At 38.9% G+C, this 21822-nt stretch overlaps 1 protein-coding gene across 1 annotated transcript in view; it reads left to right on the top strand.

The window, feature by feature from the left end:
- The first annotated feature begins 5350 nt into the window (after positions 1 to 5350).
- Positions 5351 to 21822, top strand: part of PDZRN4 (PDZ domain containing ring finger 4) — a 321836-nt gene continuing 305364 nt past the window's right edge. The window contains exons 1-3 of the mRNA XM_031683090.2: positions 5351 to 6050; positions 8353 to 8439; positions 10301 to 10408. Of these exons, the coding sequence (XP_031538950.2) occupies positions 5445 to 6050; positions 8353 to 8439; positions 10301 to 10408 (801 nt within the window). The 5' untranslated portion in view covers positions 5351 to 5444. The remainder of the gene's footprint in view (positions 6051 to 8352; positions 8440 to 10300; positions 10409 to 21822) is intronic.

Below are 21822 nucleotides of genomic sequence, written 5' to 3'. Positions count from 1 at the left end.
AATAAATACGCCTTTAGAATTTCCCTCCTTAAAGAAGGGAAAACAAAAAGTGATAACCCTTTAATCAATGGGATTCAAAAAGACAATTAGAGCTTCCATTCACGATAAAGTATGATATGCACATTTTGTCCTAAGATAACTCAACAGTAGACGTGAGAGGAAAAAAGCCATTATAGTGTAGTGTTTAAGAGTGAAAAGTGTACACCGAGGCAGATCGTGGTTAATCCCAGGTTCTGCCACTTTCTATTTGTGCAAACTTGGGCAAATTGTGTGAATAATAATAGTATCTACCCAAAACGGAGACTGGGAGAATTGAATGAAGTTATGCATGTAAAGAGTGCCTGTCACACAGTAGAGTTACCACATCTTAGCTCTTATAGTTGTTTTTGGTATCTTTCCTCTTTGTCAGTGACTGTGACCCACAGAGTCGTAGCAAAAAATCAGGGTTCACTACAGGATGTAATATATTTTCCTCTACAAAACTTCTCTCACAATAGACCTCTCTTAAATAGGATAATAAAGTCGCCCTAAGTAATGCCTCAGAGACTTTAGGAAATCAGAACATAAGTGAACTGAAAGTTACCAAAACCTTTAATTTAATATCTCGCTTGAACTTGGTTGTCTTCAAAGTCTCCATTTCATTCCCACAGAGACTGCACAGCTACTGTAAACCATTTACTGTATCTGGTGTACATAATAGTTTTGTTCATATTGTACCGAGTCCAAACTCTTTCCGCTCGCTGCACAGCAGGCCAATAAATCGGGAAACAAGGTGGTGGGGCCAGGAATAACGACTTTGTTCGGAAAGCCAGCAGACAGAGAGGATGGCAGACTAATATCTTGAAGAACCATCCTACTCAAGTCAGAATTCAGGCTCCTTTTATACTAAAAGGGGAAAGGGTGTGGTTGGTTGGTGCAAACTTCTTGGTGCAGGAATTCTTTGTTCTTGCAGCTGTCCCCGTGGGTCAGGTCATGGTGCCCCTGTAAAATCTCTTAACAAAACAAATGTTATTTTCTATTCTGCAACTTGTTATCTTTATATAAGTGCAAAAGTGTTAATATCCTTAAAGGTCAGAGCCTTGAGAATAGGCTCTCCTGTATATTTCATGCTAAAGGTGACATTCTTTTACAAAAGGTGCAGAGCTAGCAAGACTAAACCTAGAAAACAGGGCACAGGGTTAAAGCCAAAGAACAGATCTAATATGGAGTCAGATTTGTTCTTTTCTATTACAATATCATTTTATTCCTCTTAAAAACAGCATGCTGTATTGTCATGATGCCCTCTCTTCATTTTGCCAAAGACAGTCGAAAAGCAAGATAATAGCAAGTAACTCCTTATGTACTACACATCAAAAGACAGGGATTATAAGGACTGAAACTGCTGTCTGTTCTCTGGGTGTAACCAACTCTCTATTTTCCAGAGTTAAACATAGATCCCTAAGTGTCTCTTCCCTGGCATAATATGTTTTCAGCATATCTTGCAAAAATACCTGCCTTGCTTTTAACGAACTTTCAAAAACTCAACTTTAAATTGTTTTAAAGTAACAATGAGTCTTTATTCATGAAAACAGATAAAATTGTTTTTGTCAAATTTGGAATTTTTAAGCGGTCTCAAGTTGACTTCTTATTATCTTATGCTTTATAAACATTTATTTATGCTACTAGGTACAATTCTGACCCTGGCTTATGATGCAAAAACTATCACGCTAAGAACAAAAATGAATGTTAATTTCAACAATACAGAAAAAAATATATTCCATAAGCACTAGTTTGACCTGAAGCAGCTGGGTATTTTTGTCTTAACTGTCAGAGTAATCTTAAATGGTTGCAGCTTAAATTCAGGGCACTTTGAGAAAAATCTGATTATAGACCATAAAATACTAATTCATGATAAATGATCAGGAAATCAGAGAAAAGAAAATATAAATGATGAGATTTCAAGTTCTTATAGTAGATTTAAAAATTACTTATACTTTAAAAGTACCAAATTGTGCTACATGAACATATAGGAAATAAAGAAATGATTTAGATTTTTCTTTGAAAAATGATTTGAATAAATTCTATAACATTCTTCTTTTCCTGGTTTATGCAGTTCACAAGAGTAAGTTCAAGATCTTAACATTAAACGATTTCTTATTTATTCAGGAATTTATTCCTCAAGCTCACTTCCTCATATGATTCTTAATCAAATGCAAGAGGCAACATGACAAAAATCACAAATGAGTTGGCTGAAAGTATTATCTATGCATGGGGTGGGAAAAAAATGACCCCTTCCTCCTTTTTCATCTCCATTCATCATCTCTGAGTCTTGGAATATAGTATTTCAGTATTAGGTCCTTTAGCATTTGACTCAACGATAAGTAACTCTCTGATTCCCTATTCATCCTTGGAAGTAGCGATGACTCAGAACCGACTTGGAACCCTGCCTCTTCTCACTGGAAACACCCACAGGCATACTCAAGTTTCATCACTGCTCTAGGAATTGGCCCAAAGGATATATCAAGTTGATTTTTTAAATCTGTTTTCATGAATAAAGACCCCTGACAGTGAACTGAAGCAAAAACTAGCTCCCAAACTGAAAATATCCACCAAACACTGACTAGTTAAAGATATTTTGAGTCAAGCCAGGATCTTTGGCTGGGAGGAACGAACACATTTATGTCTTTCCGTTGTCTCTCAGTTGGCCACGCATAATCTCAAGTTCAGTCTGAATGAAAGCTTATGAGGAAGGAGACAGGCCTGGTCTTGGCCACAGCCAGCACGGCAGCTAGACAAGAAGGAAGACAGCATCTTATCTTTCAGCCCCTCCTCGAGCGATGCTATTCAGCCTGCAAATTTCAGTAACCAGGCATTCTTAAAAGAAAATAATGATCAGCAAAAACAGAAAGATATGCTCAAGCTAACGACTAACGATCCAAGGCACTCATTTGTCTCACTGGCCAAAAGATATTTAAATATTACTGGATCTCTTTTGCTGAAATATTTATGCAGATTTGAAACTTATTCCAAGTGTTTCCATAGTTTACCTCAGCTAATTACCTCAATCTAATTAGGCTCCATGTTTCTAGCAAAACCAAGCTTTTCCTGGCTATTACAATTTTCCTTTATATATAGAATAATATTTTCTAGTCTGAGAAGTGAAACCCGACTATTTGACTCAACTGCTGTCATAGATTTTTTATGCCACTACATTTTCAGATGAACAGAGACCATGAGGTTCATTTAGTACGTCCATTTCCTACACGTTCAACTCTTGTAATGTTTTCCTCCTGGTATTTAACTCTGGGAAGTACTCAACCTTTCATTTTCTCTAAGGGAAAGATTTCCCTACGCTCCCTTTTGGCCTACTTCATTACTTGGCTTCACTTCACATGTTCTCATTTTTGAATTTGTTATTCTCTGTGGACAAAGGTTTTGGACTTCCATCTTTTCTTTAACCATCAAAATGTTATACATCCTGGAATCACTCATCCCATAATCTGCTCACATTCCTAACTTTTGCTACAAGAATTGCAAGGGTGGACCAAGGACATCATATAACCACTGTTTGATTTTTTTTTCTTTTCAAGTAACTGCAAGTCTAATTTTCCTAATACCTCACCACTAGAACATTTTTAGATTCCATCTCTTTTCTTTCTGTTTTTAAAAATGTGTACTGCCACTGTTTTTATTGTGAAACAATAAATGTCAAGTCCTACCTATAAAGTCATAGCTATAAATCATAGCTTTTTCAATACCTTAAAAAAGAGAGAATAGATACCTGTGGCCCAGAATGATTTGAATAAATTCTGTAACATTCTGCATTTCCTGGTTTATGCAGTTCACAAGAATAAGTTCAAGCTGTCAATGTTAAATGACTTCTTATTTACTCAGGAATTTATTCTAAATTTACTTGGCCAAGGGGAGGGGGTACTTTAGAGCATTGTGGCAAATGTTACTTTATCAAATATCTGTATGTATAAAATGCGAAACAGAGCATCTTATTTTGAAACCACTTTAAAAGCACATTGAGTATCTGGCTACCCACCCCAGGATCATCACTTGCTATTCAACCACTCTAATGAAACCCTCTTTCAAACACCAAAAAAGGCTCAGAAGGTTCTTACTAGCCTCCTTTATTAGCCTTTGCTAATTCTTCAGTTAGTGCCAAGGATTTAAAGGACAAAGTCTGGAGCCTCTTTCATGTGTTGCCACTGTTACATTTTGGGGCTATGCAAAAATACATGGTTTTCTGGGAACAATGAGGAACCATCATGACTAATTTAGGAAGTGCATCCTAGGTATGTGGGAGTAGCTTCAGAAAAGGGCAGTAAGGGGTGTGTATCCAGGTGACAGGCTTGCTTTGCTTTCCTAAGGTTCAGAAGATGGCAAAGGACCCTGGGGCAGGAGGGAAGGACCCCATACTGCATGTTTTCATAAGACCTGGTTGCTCTAAGTCAAACTGGAGGAAGGGGCAGTTTGCATCTAAACTGTACATTCAGGGTAAGTAGAGGGACGCGGTACATTAAGATTTTATTTCTGTTATTCCACTGCTTTCTTTCATAATCCTTTCCTTTAATTCTCCTTTCCAGGTGCCCAAATGATCACATTCTCATTCCCAGTGGTAAAAGTCGAAGATGGATGGTGTGCGGATTGAACCGGGAGTCACACTGCCGGTAACACAATCCTAGCGTCCTCACACGGTAGGAGGCCCTGAGTGGCGGTTCAAGTTCTCCCTCAGAGGGAGTTGTCCTCAGGTGAGCACCTGGCCCTTTCCCGGTCTTTGCTGTCACTCATCCTCCCGCCCTGCTACACTCACCTGCTTTCTGGATCGTGATTTGAGAAGCCTGGCTCTGAAGATACCTCATAGTGATTTCCTTCGGTCCCAGCCACTTAGCTCATGCTTTTGTAGTTGACTGATTTGAAAGAACAGAAGTGTAACCCATTTATTGAAGAACGCCTTAATGTATGGTGATGTGGATTCAGCGGAAAGCCGGACGAAGATCCTGCTCTCGCGGAGCTTCCATTCTGGTGGAATGAAGAGTTATTTCTCACACCCGCGCTGTGCCCATTACCCGCTCTGCCCGTGGACTGCTTGAAGTTCCCCGTCCAGGCAAAGGCGAACACAGCTTTCCTAAGAACCATTGTAAACTGGCCTCAGAACACGGCGGACAAAATTTGAAAGAATATAAATTGCACAGCAGCGAAGGCGTGGGCGAGGGTGGAGGGAGGGAGGGGGGTCCAACTGGAGGTAGCGTCTATTCGTGTCAATACGGCCGAATCAGGGGACCTAGTCGCAGCCAGAAAACTTCCAGCCAAACAAACTCTGAGATCACAACCCCTCACCCTTCTCCTCCTCCCCCACCACGAGCGGGAGCGCTGTCCCAGGGGAAGCGCAGGAGAGACTGGGGGCTCGGAGAAAGTGGCCTCCGCGTTCGCACTCCCCCTTCTCCCTCATCCCTACCATGGGCTTTGCCCTGGAGCGCTTCGCCGAAGCCGTGGACCCGGATTTCGAGTGCAAGCTGTGCGGCCAGGTGCTGGAGGAGCCCCTGTGCACGCCGTGCGGGCACGTCTTCTGCGCGCGCTGCCTGCTGCCCTGGGCGGCGCGGCGGCGCCGGTGCCCGCTGCAGTGCCAGCCCCTGGCGCCGGGCGAGCTGTACCGGGTGCTGCCTCTGCGCAGCCTCGTCCAGAAGCTGCGCATCCAGTGCGACTACCGCGCCCGTGGCTGCGGCCGCGCGGTCCGGCTGCGCGAGCTGGCGGCGCACGTCGAGCGCTGCGACTTCGGCCCTGCCCGCCGCCGCCGCCGCCCGGGCTGCGGCTCGGCGCCCGGGGTCGGCCGGGGCGGGAACCGGGGCGCACGCGGGGGGCCTCCGGGCGTCCGCGGCGGGAGCGCGCGGGGGCCCGGGCCTCGGGTCCTGTCCTGGAGGCGGCGCGAGAAGGCGCTGCTGGCGCAGCTCTGGGCGCTGCAGGGCGAGGTGCAGCTCACAGCCCGCAGGTACCAGGAGAAGTTCACCCAGTACATGGCTCACGTCCGCAACTTCGCCAGGGACCTGGGCGGCGGCCACGGCCCGGTAAGCACGGAGGGGTCCGGCACCCGGGGAACGATCGATCGGGGTGGAAAGGGGACGGTTCTTTCTGGTACTTCAGGATTCCTTTGCAAGGTGACATCCTTATGCGGTAGGAGGCATCTACCGCCCTGATCATCCTATCCTATTACCCTGTCGAGTGTGTTAGTATTGCAGTTATCAAGGATTGTTCCCTTCTCACTTATATTAAGAATGGTAGAAAACTTAAAGATTCAATTCCAACTTTTCGGCGGAGAAAGATGAATTAGAAAAACTCATTTTCCCACCCAGAGCTTTGCGCCTCATCTTTCTCTCCTCTGCCCTACCCTCTCTGCCTATTTTTTGTACCTTTGGCCTGTGCCTGAAGCCAATCAGGGAAGGAAAGCCAGGAAGCGAGGACCTTCCCGACCTGCCTCCTCTCTCCCTTCGGCCGGTGTCCTGTGACCTTGTCAGCCTCACACCTTTAGCACCTGATGACTTAGTTTCCCTGCCAAACTGCCCACATGAGCCACCTTCATCTCAGCATAGGGATTATGAGGGATATGGGAAACCAGGGTAACCTGGAGTTAAGAAATTAAGAGGTGGGATTTCTTAGACCTGCAGGGTCTTTCTAAATAATCCTGGCCAGCCTCCGGGTTCCCTTATTGGTGGCATGTGAGTGTGTGAGTGTGAGATGGGGGGAACCAAGGCTGAGAGCACTCATCCGGCTGCGCTCAGACTAGCCCTATGAGCTCCCGGCCAGCGGCTGTTTCCCTTCTTTGTCGAGGCTGCTGGCCCCGAACTCTGTTCGTGGACCGCCCGCTTTCCGACTGAATAAACAAGCCTCTTTGCAGCAGCTCGTGAGAAGAGGCTTGTTTATAAAGCTGTTCCTTCTCTTCTGAAGGACTTCTACACAATGTTTGACATTGTTGGTCGCTGCCATGGTGAGCAGGGATTTAGGAGAACTTACACTCCGTTCAAGGAGCTGTTTTCATTCCTCAGCCTCCGGAGGGGTGGGGGGCGGAGCAACCCAGAAGGATGCCCATTTGGGACTGCTTTGCACTGCCTCCACCTCAGACACCGCGTTCACAAGCTTCTGTCCTTGAACCTAAAAAGGATAAATGAAGGGTGAGGGACTGAACTGTTTCTACTCTGATAAGCGAAGCTCGGGCTTATTAAAAGATTGGATGCTATCTGTGATTCTTTCTCTGTGGTGTTTATATCCAGATATGTTTACAAAATGGCAAGACGAGAGAGAAGCACAGAAATATGGTTTGTCATGCCAGTTCAGGTTTCAAGGTCTTAGGGAGGCAATGGTTGGTGGGAAGAAGCAAGGCTAGATTATATGATAGGGAAGTCCATGCAACAAGTCAAGCTGTGTTTCTGAGAAGTGAGGAAAAACTGCCCAGGATCTGCAGACTAATTACCAGAAGGCTTCTCTGTGCTCCTCAGAAATGTTTTCCCACCACCAGTAGGGGCTGCTGTGGGCGCTGCCTGGGAAAAGCTCCTGGGAGAAGGCGGTGATGATGGTAGTTGTGGTGATGACGTTTAAGGCATTTTTATTATTCAGAGATAATTACCAAATATGCAATATCTATCTCATGAATAAAACTCATATAGCCTGGCCCTATTTCATCGTATATTTAAATTGGCATTTTTAATAAGCAAGTTATAGATTTAGTTCCTACTTGCTTAACTATTAGCTGGCCACCAGGAAAGCAAGTCATACTACTTCGCACAAATCCTCTTCTTTAAATTCCACAGAAATTATGCAAAACCAAATAAGAATATCATTTAAAATTCAGATCACTGTAACCTACCAGATTCTGTGTTACAATAGCAAACTGAATATTTCTGTTGAAAGAAATTTATAAATAGCTCACTATTTTTACATCCTGTAAGACTTTCCAAAGTGAAAATTTTATATAAAAAAATTATTGTTTAACAATTTATTTTACTCTTTTGTAATGGAGGAGAAAAATAAAGATACCTGCATAGTTAAACCAGAAATCTGTTCTAAATTACAGCGGAGTCAGAATTCGATGCTACATTAGGATGAAAGCAGCATGTGTAAAAATGCAAAGGGATTTAGTCATTTTTGAAAATATCTATTTTTCTCACATGCATGGTTGTTCCTTAAAATTTAAATCATTTCAAAGGAAATTGAGGAAGAAATTAACCTCCCAAATTCAACCATCCTTAACTTTAAGATTTTAAGCTTTTCTCTTTTTCAAATCTTAATTTATTTAGTTACAAAAACCCTTTATTGTAGCATTTCTTTCTTTTATATATTTTTACCTAGTTAGTTATTTTATCCCCTTTCTTCTAGGATGGAGAACATAAGCCATTCACTGTTGTGTTAGAAAGAGAAAATAACACTTTGGGAATCAATATTATAGGAGGTCGACAAAATCAGGTAACCCACCTTGTTAATGTATAACTCAGTCTTTGCTTATAAAGTAATAGAAAACTTAGCTTTTATTTGTGAATTTTGAGTAAAAAAAAGTGGTTTAATGTTTAAAATAGTGCAAATATTAGATTCCTTAATGCAAATATTCCAATATAAGTATTCCAGTACATATCTCTCATTTTTTAGAAAAACAAAACAACACAAAAACAACAGCTAACCAATTTGTATTTCTTTGGTACTTTTTTAAAAAAGAGTACATTTTTGTGTATATTATATAGTCCTATTGTTAAGTTTCTTAAATAAACTTATTTCACAGTAAATATAGGTGATTTCTGTTTGATAATATTAGACAGGTGTATTGCCTGCTTGTACCTCCTATTTATTAAGTCAGACTGGTCAGTTTTCACATGCTAATGCAGACCAGACAGTTTATAATATGTATGGAATGAATGAATGAAGAGTTCAAATGAGCTGAAATAAGGAATAATTGTTTTCACAATTACATAGGAAATACCATGTTTAAAAGGTAGTTGATTTATCATAGTTTTGGCTCCCCAAATCAAATTCTTTGTTTAATTGAATAAAAACTATTTTCTACATTGATGTCAATTGGTTTTAGAATGCTCGAGTTATAAACGTATACCAAACTGTAGTTGCAAAGTTCTTTCATATCCTTCAAATACTACATCAACTTAATTTTCACCCTATCTAGAAAAGGTAGTGAAGGTTTTAAAAAATTACTTTTTTTTTTTTTTTTGATTTTCCAAATAAGCTACCATGAAAGTTTTGCATCCTGCAATGCAGATGTCATCCACGGAAACTGTCTTTGCATTGTTAGCCATATGCTATGTTCAGGTCGGGATGGCAATGATCTATTTCCTCTATGTGTTTAAGCATTTTGAAAACCTGGCAACTAATGACTGCTGTGCTTCTGTCCCCATTTATTACAAAAAGATAGAAGGCTTTTTGGCATATCATTTTTGTTTTCTTTTCCCCTAAGGAATATGTTTATAAATGCTAGTTAGGTTTTTGACATTTAGAAGACATTGGGCATTTTGAGGAGCCTCTTAAAATTCATGTTAAAAGAAGGCTAATTAAGGAGGGATAATTTTAACTTGCCATGAAATGGAATGACATTTAAAATTATACAATATATTATTATAGGAGGCTGGGCATTTTCCCTAAGTAAGTTTTGCAATATAATTGGTTTCTTGTGATTTGCTGAAATGTATTTGTACCATATTGGCTGTATGTTCGAGGTTTAACTAGTCATTAGGCTGATTGCACCTGAAACTGTGTAAAGATTAGCTTTGAATGGGTTTTCCTGCAGTTTGGAATTGATCTTTTGGGATTTTACACTTGAGTAAGCTCTCAGTCTCCCCTGTGAATAGATACAGTCAGAGCTATATTTTCAAATATGTCACATCGTGAGGCCAAGTTACATTTTCAAAACTATGACCACATGTCAAACCAATTGTATAGTGAGGCTGGATATACTTTTTGTTTCCTTTAACTGATAACCTTTTTAAAATTGCTACATCTCTCTAGAAGTGGGATGTTTTATAAATAATACTTAGAAGTCTTTTTACATGCCCTTTCCCCATAGCTTGTATGTACATTGCAAAACACAAAAGACGAGGTAAACAGATAATCTTGTCAAAGATGCTGGACTTGTTCATTAAAGCTGCCATCTTGATTAATGACTATTTGGTGTTAAGTGAGTTAAAATTCAGTGCCAAATCCCCAGCCCAGAAAGAGAGTTGTGTGTTTGGGGAGGATTGGCAATGTTACATTAACTAAATTGTTTTTATGCAACTTAAAATTTCATTTACATCTTTCTTGCTGCTAATGTTTGTATTTTTAATAGAATAAACAAGAAGAAACACCAATGGAAGGAATTTATGTTTCAAAAATTTTGGAAAACGGACCTGCTGATAGAGCAGATGGCCTAGAGATTCATGACAAAATCATTGAGGTAAGACAATAATAAAACACAAATAGGATGCCTGGAAGAAATATTTGGGTATTTTAAGTTTATAAACTTTTATTGCTTTCCCTTGGTGTGGAACTTTGATTAGAGTGTATCTTCAACTAGAGTGTATGTCTAACCTATTTTAATTATTAGATATTGGGATAGAAGAATGAGTCACCCCAATTTTCTAAATGTGTTCATGAATATCTCCATTTTAATAATTTACCTCTATCCATGAATTACAGAGATAATTGTATGATTATTAAGGGGTTGATTTCTTGTAACATTTCAAAAAAGGATGACAAATCTCTGCTGAAGAACATTTTTGATGAGGAAATATTACTATCTTTAAATGAGTGTGTTATATGTAGAGTATGTTATATGCAGAGTTTGAAATTATTTATATAATGCTTTTTTTAAAACCATTTCTTAGTTTAATGTAGTTTATCTTGTTCATATCTTTTTTATATGAAAAATAAAAGAAGCAACTTTATTTCTCCTATTGCAAAAACCCTGTGGGAACACTTCATTTTCCTCTAATGTACATTGTAGCTGTCTTGTTTGTATTTAGGGTTCACAAAGTAAATATTTATAAGTTAGTGAAATTTGAGCTGTGATAATAGAATTTTGGGTCACTGCTATTGACTGCCTCAGTGTTCTTGAATTTTCAGGTGGTTGAGATCATATTATTTGATCTAACTGAAAATTTGGTTACTTTTGTCAATGGAGTTATTTCCAATGGATTAGTAGAGTCATAAATAGAAATTTGATTTACTTGACTCCACTGTTCTTTTGGAAACATTCTGTTTGTTCTAGAGCATATAATCACTAGTGCTGTCTTTCTGAATACCTGTAAACGATCAGGATGGACACTGTTTTTCTTTATTAAAGTTTGATTAAAGTTTTAGCTGTACATTCATCACTTGTTCATTAAAAAAAAAGTTGAATTTTGAATACTTTGAACAAGGATGAGAGTAAAAAGCATAAGGGAGCCTCTAGGGTTAGGGTTTGTCGTTGGCTCATAACCTTTAGAAATTAGCTGATTAGACACTTCGGGGAAGAGAGAGGAGTTGCCTTTGGCTGAAACATTGTGGTTTTTATCTGAAGAGGTCTCTTGTATCAAGATTTTCTCTTTCCAGTTTTGTAGCCAAGAAAGCATAGACCTACTTTCACTGATGCTGTCCAGTGTGTCTTGACAGTTTGCCTGGTGGAAACATTTACTTGCTGCCGTTTCTGAAGTTAGAATTTTTCTCTTTCTACTCATGTTTGTGTAGTATGATATAAAGGGCAAGATAATTTAAACAAACAAACAAATGTTCTTATTACTTTCTGCCTTATCTCTAAGCATTTTGGTTTCTCCAGTTAAACGGAACACAAATTACTTACATTTGTTGCTATTAGAAGGGCTGATGGAACTGAATACGTGTATTCAGTTAGCACACATACTCAGTGTACTCGTAACAGAAAAACGTGCTGGGGATTTAGAAGTAATTCATTCTACCTAGGTGACAATGTTATAAATCCTTCCTTAATGTTGTGTGTAAAAAGAGAGAGAAAAATGTGTCTTTTATATTGCGATATAGCATATTTGTTAAAACCTTACTGGTTTTGTTAATGTAAAGATGTAATCTTATAAAAACTGGTTGGTTAATCAAGTGCATCTCGATATCTAATACTGTTACTAATATATGTCAAAATAACCTTAATCAAATCATATAAGATAAAGAGCAAAGGGATTGACCATGGAAATCTAAATTATAATTTATAATCAGCTGCACTATTATTATTATTCATCTTGATGTGTGTATATTAACAGCTAATGACAGGAGCTTAAAATTTGCCTCAATGATAGAGTTTTCAATGTATCCTTTATGTCAGGGTTTATTAGTGATATGCATATTATCTTTATAGTTTTAAAATGGATTCACATGACTACATTCGCAGTGAAGAAATGAGTTAGGTGATACACGTATTTCTGGAAGGTTGTCTGTTAAATTGCATGAGATATTTTGGAAGGAAGATTATTAGGTTTGAATCTTTCTTATTTAGTTGCTCAGTGATGCTGTCAGCTTTTTAAAGTGAACAGGTGTTTGTGTGAATTTATTTAATATGTGTACTTAAATAAGTAGCATGTTTGTTCTTGCACATATATATGTGTAAAATACCCCTGTGTACCAATTAAAGTCAGAAATATTTGATGCTTATCAATTACTTTAGTTCAACTGCCATTGTGGTACCACTCAACTTTTTATATTTATAATAATGGAAAACTGATAAGAAGTATATTGACTAATTTAGAACGTGCAGAGGCAGAAAAACAGATTTTTTTAAATGAGAATCATTTCTCTTCCATTTTTTTGTGTTCAGTGATTTGTTTATTGAACTAATTTGATGGACTCTTTTGTTCATTTTTTCAGTTTCAAATGGCCACGCTGACTTAAATCTAGTGCAACAAATAAGTTTGTTAGCAGTACAAAGTACACAGATTGTTCATATATTATGAACTGTCCCTATGACTTAGCTCCAACTGTCTGACACATTACTAAATGCTTTGAATTCAGTGATGTGTGACTGAAACAAAAAAGAGAAACGGTTAGACAATTTATTTTTTACATACAGTCAGATATACTAAAATATTTTGTCTAGTTAATTGCTTAAAGCACACATTGCAACAGGTTTATGCATTGTTCTTATAAAATAAATTTTCTTAAATCATTCATTTGATGGAGAAAGTAGATACATTAAAGGTTTGGTTCTACTGATAATTAAAGAGATATTACTAATTCTATTAAGATATTAGCTATAACAGTTTTGCTAAAGTTTAACAAAGGCCAAAAACTCCAAAGTATTCTTTTTAATGTTCTATATATATTCCACTGAAACGGAATTCAAGAATTATAAAAGAAAAAAATCACAGTCATGAGGTAACTCCGTGTCACATTTGTCACATAACACAAGGCAAATTCATTTTTGGAATCAGTCTCCATGAGCAACCATGTTTCCCAATTTCTAGATATGTACGCATTCACATTTGTTAAAATATTTATGTATGTAGACACCAGTCATGATATTTCAGTTACATTAAATGTCAGAGTATCGCTGGAGACTGAAAAGGCTGAAGGTATTATTAAAAGCATTTTGAAACATCGCAGAAGTTCACATAGATCAGGTATTCACCAGAGTGTACATTTGAATAAAAGCATCCTTGGCAGGCTGTTCTTGACCCTTTCAAGACTCAGAGGAACCACAGGAGATCCTTGATCCTATCAGAGGCCTCGGCACAATTCTATGCGGGCAGTACCATCACAGTGGTTATCATCATGTTGTGATGCCTGAGGGGTACGTGGGAGGGAGTTGAGAGTCAAAGTTCACTGCTTCTGTCGGCAGCTATTCCTCTATTATTATTTCTGTGAGGCTGATAGCAGGCAACTCAACTGTAACCCCTGAGTGAGAAAGTGAATAAAAGGGGCCATAGTCATTCATGGCTCTTTGTTCACAATTCCTTCTTCCCACCCTTCCCCCCAGATCCTAGCCAATGCCTCGTGGCAGGATAGTCCACCCTTCTCCCAGCTTCTGGAGACCAGAGGGTGGGGGTGGAGTGTTATGAAGTCTTTGAGAAGAACAGTTTGGAGCAGAAAGCAGAGTTTTCTTCAGTGGATCGATTAAAATCTCTTGTTTGTATGTTTGTTTGTTTATTTATTTATTTACCTTGAGATTCATTATGAAACACAGCACCCGAGACACTTCCATTTACTTTAGAAACGTTTCTCACATTGAACTGAAGTCAGTGTAGCTCTTTCTAAAAGGTGCTAAATTCAGTACTAGCAGAAAGAACTTTAGAAATGCAATGTCTCTACAAGAACTGAACTCTTCCAGACTGCCAGCTACGCTTTCTTTTAGCTCTTTAATGTCAGACTTTCTGCGTTCTCTGTCACTACTTTGTTTCTCTAAAGTGAAAATCTCTGGTGGTCATCATGTTTATTTGCTACATCCTTTGGTCATAGCTGTTCATGCAAGTAATTTAAATGCAGATCGGAGCTAAACATTCAGAAACCCCTTTGAATCAGATCTTCTATGGGGTATCTTTGTATGTGCCTGACGGCGCAGTGTAACTTACCACCTCACAAAGCAGGGATGCTAATTTGTGTATGCATACGAAGATTTACAAGTTTTGTAGGTCGCTTATCATTCAGGTGGGCATTTAGAATAATTGACAAATTGCTATTTAATTCAGACACATCACTGAACTCTTCAATTAAATATTATCATCCTCCCACATATTTATTTATTTTTAAATTTTATTTATTTATTTATTTTTTAAAAAAAATATTTTGGGGGGGGGAGGTAATTAGGTTTATTAATTTATTTTTTTGAATGGAGATACTGGGGATTGAACCCAGAACCTCATGCATCATTTCATCTTTATTTTTAGGACTTTGTCTTTTAACCTTCATACTGGCTGTATTAGTGATTAATTCACTACCTCTGCTATATATTTACCTTTACTGGTGAGGTTTATACTTTCATATGTTTTCTTGTAACTAATTATCACTTTTTTTGCAGTTGAAAGAAGTCACTTCAACATTTCCTGTAAGGCTGGCTTTAAGGTGATGAACTCATTTAATTTTTGTCTGTAAAGCTATGCATTTCTCCTTTAGTTCTGAAGGGTAACTTTGTTGGGTAGAGTATTCTTACTCGGAAGTGTCTTTTCTTTCAGTTCTTTTAATATATCACACCATTCCCTTCTGACCTGCAAAGTTTCTGTGGAAAAATCTACCAATATTCTTGTGTGCAACAGGTTGTTTTTCTCCTGGTGCTTTTAAGATTCTCTGGCTGTCTCTAACTTGTAACATTTTAATTAGAATGTGTCTTGGTGTGAGTCCCTTGGTATTCATCCTATTTGGAACTGTCTGGGCTTCCTGGATCTGAATGTCTGCTTCTTCCCCAAGTTAGGGAAGTTTTCAGCCATTATTTCTTCCAATAAGTGTTCTGCTGTTTTCTTTCTCTCTTCTCCTTGTGAGACTCTTATAATGCAACTGTCATTTCACTTGCTGTTGTCCCAAAAGTTCTTAAACTACCTTCATTTCTTTCATTCTTTTTTATTTTCACTCATCTGATTGAGTGGCTTTCTCTGCCCTGTCTTTGAGTTCACTGATCTTTTCTTCTGCTTTATCTAGTCTGCTGTTGAACCACTTGGGTGTATTTTTCAGTTCAGTTTTGATATTCTTCAGTCCTGTGACTGCTCTTTAGTATTTTCTCCTATTTCCTATCTTTTTGTTGAAATTTTCACTGTTCATCCACTCTTCTCCCAAGTTTGGTGGGTATCTTTATGATTATTACTTTTAACTCTTTTATCAGGCAAATTACTTACCTTCATTTCATTAAAGTCCCCCTCCCCCCCCCAGCCCCCTACAGAGGTTTTATCTTACTCTTTCATTTGAAACGTATTTCTCTTTTTCTTCTTTTTAGCTTGACTCTGTATTGGTTTCTATGCATTTGATGAAACAGCCACCTGTCTCGTTTCTGAAGCCTTGGCCTCGTGTAGGAGATGAACCTTATTGTTCAACTGTGCTCTGGGTCTTGGTTGTCTCCCGAACCTTTGTGATTGTCCAAGCAGCCTATTTTATTTTTAATATTTCCTTGTTGAGGGCGTGCCAAGACTAGTCGGTGACCCAGAGGGGAGGATCTCAGTTAGCACCTTGATTCAGGCTGATTGGAAGCCAGACCCTCAGGCAGCAGCTTTGAGAGCATGCAAATGTACAGAGTCCTGATGGACCACAAGTGCAAGCTCTGCTCATCACCAGAACCAGGTGATGTATGGGTATCCTCTGGCAGCAGATGCAAAAATCAGGGCACCATACAAAGATATAAGCCTGTTTCTGGAAGATACCAGTGGGCTGGAGTGAGGCAGAGGCAGAGTGCAAAGATTACGTCTCTGGCCTCAGTTCCCCGACAGGACCTTTGTAGGCCCCTGTAAGTGTGCCAGACAAGAAGCCTCCCATACAGGCCAGAATTCCTGCACAAGCAACTCAGCCACTTTCTCAGAAAGACTGGGTATGTGCCAGTCTGCTCCCTGTGCAGTGCCCTGGGAATGGCAGTTTTCCGAGAACTGTCTCTCCAATTGTCATAGTCCTGTGGGACCCAGGAACACAAGTGCCTCTGGACCCTAGGACCAGGCAATCAGGAGGCATTCTCTGAGTGGCAGCCGCAAAAACTGAGTTACCAGACAGAAGAACTGGGGCACCAACATGTGTGGAAACTTTCTTTCAGGAGATACTGGTACCCCAGTGTGTGGCAGAAGGAAATTGCAAAGAGAAAAAGAAGAAAAAAAAAAGATGACTTCCAGTGTCTTTAGTATAAAGATGGCACCTGCCAGAAAGGAAAAGGACAAAAGCTGGCACCCCCTGGCTGTAGTGAGGCAGAGAGAGCAGGAAATTGGCACCGCCTCTGTCCTTGGAGAGTCTCCCCGCAGCTTCCTGCCCCTTGGACCAACATTTTAAGATTAGCAGAAGAGTCTCTTTGACATAAAGTCTGGGCATCTTTAAAGAGCTGCTTCTGCCCTTTGGCCCTGGGGCAGGCGAGCCTGCACGTGAGCCCTTTAAGAGCCATTTCTGAGTTTTCTACAGACCTGCAGTTCTCACAGGCACGAGCCTTGTTGGTCCTGAAAGCCAGATGTTTTGGGGGCTCGCCTTTCAGGTGGTGGCCTTAATGGTTGGGGTGCCCGATGTGGGGTGGTGACTCTTCACACCTGAGGGAGAAGTTCTGGGTTTTGAGTTCCCTCCTGATTTGGGGGGCGCTGCACTCAGGGTGGGGTTTATGGTGAGCCTGTGTCTCAGCCTTTCCTACCTGTTTGGATGTGGTTTGTCTCTCATTATCCTGATGTGAAGGGGTCACTTCACCAGTTTTTAGGCTTTGTTCAGAGGAAATTCTTCCACATGTGGCTGTAGATTCTGCGGGAAAATGTAAGTTCAGGATCTTGCTATGGTAACATCTTGGACCCAGGACCTCCCTCTAACATCACTGGGATTTATTTTAAAATGAGATCCAGAATTGATTTGAGGTGAAATTTCAAAGCGTGCCATATCTGTCTTTTGCCCTTCAATAATCGTAACTATCTGGCATCTTCCTTCTCATATTCTTATTTCTTTGCAGCCTTTGTCTTGAGGAAGGAGTGTCTTAAAATTCACTTGTACCAATACCTATTTGAATGACAAAAGTGTGCCCTACTCAGAGTATCTGAACTTAACTCGGAGGTGATGCCTTGAAGATTCTCAATCTTTCATCATTTTCCCCTTGACTAGTGTGCTGGCTCCTTGAGTAAACTTTGCCTTCACCCTGTCTCTACCCCTTGCACTTGGAATTCAACTTGCCAACTGCTATCAGCAGGGGCTGGGTTTGTGGTTTTTTTTTTTTTTTTTGGTTTGTTTGTTTTGAGCCTTCATTACCACTATATTATCAATAGGATAAAATCCCAATTTATAAGTGAAGCAAAAATGGACCTTCAAAACCTTCGCTTTTTTTTTTCCATTTTCCCTTTCATACCGTCTACTGCAGGCACATGAAACTCCTCCCATTTATCTTCAGACCTCTCTGCCTTTCTTGCTTCTTTTCTCTTTGCCTTGGTATTCTGGCCTCCTCCGCACCCCACATCTCTTCTTTCGCTGGAAAGTTTGTGAGTCTCCTCAAAAATCCTCCTCTTCCTGAAGCCCTTCGCAGTTCACCAACAGGAATTACTTTCTTACCTCTGTTGCCAGTCGATTTTTATGCCTCTCACTTTCACAGCACTTTTCATAAGCTTTGCTGTCTGTTTACTCTTTGGTGTTCTCCCTCAACAAATGTACGAGTTTCTTAAATGTGGTTTGGAGTTTTTGTTGAACTTAATAGTTCTAGCACCCTTCCTGCTCTCAGCATCGCGCCTGGCAAACCAAAGTCTCTGTTATTTTCCTTTGAATGATGGAATAAATGAATGTGTAGATCTTGAGCTCAAAATTTTAGGCATTATGGTCTAGATCCAAGGGTTATCAGGTGCCCGGTGGGCAGTCCCTGAAGACTATCCCTGTTACATCCCTTTCTTTCTCTTTTCATCTTTATCACGAGGTCAATCTAAAGTTGAAAGGCTTACAGTTTCTTAAGTTTTTAAATCTCTAAGATCTAGTATAAATGGATTGAAGCAATTGTATTTTTCTAGCCTATTTCTTCTAGCCTGTAAATAAGAAAAAGCTGAATTCTGCAACACAGTGTTTTAAATTCTAGGTAAATGCTTGCATTGGCTCTGAAGACAGTATGTTTGCCTTCAGATTTTTTTGTTATTGAACTTGAAGAACACTGGTAAAGCTTACTGAATACACATGCTTGCCTGCAAAGCAGATTTGCAGAAAATGGCCCTGGACTGAACTTGGAATTGAACAAAAACATGATTAACCGCAGAGGAACTGAAAAGATGAAAGATGTTTTCAGTGTTTCCAAACTTTGTAAATGATTTGGTGAAAAGACAGACTTAGAAGCTTCCTAGAGCACTGGGGAGTGGGCTGGGGAGACCCTTTGAAGTTCTCCTGATGAGAGCTGCCTGGGGTAATTAACGGTAGCCCAGCTGTGAGCTGTTCTAAGGCAGCTTAAGGAACAGCTCACTACAGTTGTTGCTTAGGACTTTTTCAGGCAAGTTTAAGAAAGCTGTACTTTTGCAGAATACATTCTATTGTATTCCTGGGAGATTCTAGTGCTTTTACAGAATGCAATACATATGTCTGTATTTTTTTTTCCTAAAATTTTGTTCTTCCCACTGCCTTGAGAAGGCATCACAAAAGAGGAAAGGGCAGATGGAATGTGTTGGGTGAATTTGATGCTTGATCCTCAACCCTGTGAATAATTGTGGCCAGATCACAGTCCAGGATACTGAAAAGATATCTGTACCCACATGTTCACTGCAGCATCACTCACAATAGCCGAGATATGGAAATGATCTAAGTGTTACCCACATGTTCCCTGAAGCTATATGAACTGCCTTTCATCAGCTTCCCTCCTCTTTCTGAAGCAGTTAACAGTGTCTTAAGAGGAAGCTTATCACTCCTTTCATAATCAGCATCTCAAAGGTGGTTCATTATTATCTTCAAATAAAAAGTGCCCCAAAGAATAGGCATTATTCATTATGTGGTTTAAAATATTTTAAACAATTCTATATTGCTGTAAAAGGCAGAGGAGTAAATCTCCAACTCGTAAGATTAAATGAGCAGTTGACTGGGCTGCTCGCTTAAAAGGAAATGATTATATTTCATAATATAGATAAGGATAAAATTTACCACTGAATAGTTGGAAACTATATATAATTTACATTAAATTTTAAGGGATTTTTATGTAAAATTAGGTAATTTGATATCTTAATCACACAATCTATCACATTGAAGTAAAAGAAAACAATCCATTTTCTTTATAAAATCATATTTATTATTAGTTAACAAAAATGTGTGACTCATAGAAAAGATAAGCAGTTTTCTACTCTCTGTTTCTATGAGTTTGACTTAAAAAAAATTTCCACGTATAAGCGATATCATGCAGTACTTGTCTTTGACCTTTTTCACTTAGCATAAAGCCCTCAAGATTTATCCATGTTGTCGCAAATGGAATTTTTTTCCCTTATGGCTAAATAATATTCTTTTTGTATGTGTGTGTGTTACATGTTTTTTATCCGGTCATCTGTTACTGGACACTTAGATCATTTCCATGTCTTGGCTATTGTGAGAGATGCTGCAGTGAACATGTGGGTGCAGATATCTTTTCACTACCCTGTTTCCATTTCCTCTGGATGTATACCCAGAAGTGGGATTGCTGGATCATACAACAGTTCTATTATTTTTATTTTTTTAGAAATTTCTATATTGTTTTCCATAGTGGCTGCACCAATTTGGAGTCCCCGCAACAGTACACAAAGGTTCACTTTTTCCCACAGCCTTGGCAATATCTCTTATCTTTGTGGTCATGGCCATTCTAACTTGTGTGACGTGATGTTGCCTTGTGGATTTGATTTGCATCCCCCTGATAATTAGTGATGCTGAGCACTTTTTCATGTACCCGTTGGCCATTTTGATGTCTCCTTTGTAAAAATGTCTATTCAGTTCCTCTGCTCATTGTTTTAATCAGATGATATGGGGTTTTTTTGCTGTTAGTTATATAAATTCTCTCTTATTTTGGATATTAATCTCTTCGTATATTTGATTTTTAAATGTTTTTCCCATTCCATAGGTTACATTTTCCTTTTGTTGATGCTTCCTTTTCCTGTGCAGAAGCTTTTCAGCTCAATGTCATTTCACCTGTTTATTTTTGCTTTTGTTGCCTTTGCTTTTTGTGTCAAATCCAAAAAAAGAAAAAGATTCTTCAAGACTGATGTCAAGGAGCTTGCCCCATACGTTTTTTTTCTTTTTATAGGACTTTCGTGGTTTCAAGGCTTACTTTCAAGTCTAATTCATTTTGAACTGATTTTTGTGAGTGCTGTATGATGAGGGTCCAGTTTCATTCTTCGGTTTGTGGCTGTCCCTTTCTCTCAACACCATTTATTGAAGAGACTCTACTTTTCCCTTTTTATATTCTTGACTCTTTTGTCATAAATTAATTGACCATATGTGTGTGGCTTTATTTCTTGGCTTTCTATTCTGTTCCATTGATCTATGTGTCTTTTTTAAAAATGCCAGTACCATACTGTTTTGATTACTGTAGCTTTGTAATATAATTAATAATTGGGAAATGTGATGCTTCTAGCTTGGTTCTTCTTTCTCAATATTGCTTTTGCTATTCAGAGGGCTTTTATGTTTCCATACAAAGTTTAGGATTGATTTTTCTATTTCTGTGAAATATGCCTTTGGAATTTTAATAGGAATTGCTTTGGGTGGTATAGACATTTTAACAGTAGTAATTCTTCCCCAAGCCATAAGCACAAAAATATCTTTGTTTATTTGTGTGTTCTTCAGTTTCTTTCATCAGTGTTTTTATAATTTGTCTTTCACCTGCTCAGTTAAATTTATTCCTAGGTATTTTATTCTTTTTGATGCAGTTGTAAGTGGGATTTAAAAAAATTTTCTCTTTCTGATAGTTCATTGTATATAGAAATACAACTGCTTTTTGTATATTGATTTTGGGGGTGGGGCTAATAGGGAGAGTTTGGTAAAAGAATACAAACGTTCGCCTGTAAGATGAATGAAATCTAAGGATATAACATAAAACATGATTATTACAGTTGAAAACACTGTAGTAGATAATTGAAATTTGCCAAGAAAGTAGAAGTGAAATGTTCTAAATAAGTAAGTAAAGTGATGGATGAGTTAATCAAGCAGGTGGTCAGAGTTATTTTACATGTATACATATATCCAAGCATCACAATGTACACTTTTAATATCTTACAATTTTATTTTCAGTTATACTTCAATAAA

Source organism: Vicugna pacos, chromosome 12 (genome assembly GCF_048564905.1).
Source record: "Vicugna pacos chromosome 12, VicPac4, whole genome shotgun sequence".
Taxonomy (NCBI): Eukaryota; Metazoa; Chordata; class Mammalia; order Artiodactyla; family Camelidae; genus Vicugna; species Vicugna pacos.
Note: the sequence above shows the minus strand (reverse complement) of the source record. Positions and strands in the feature narration are given on the sequence as shown.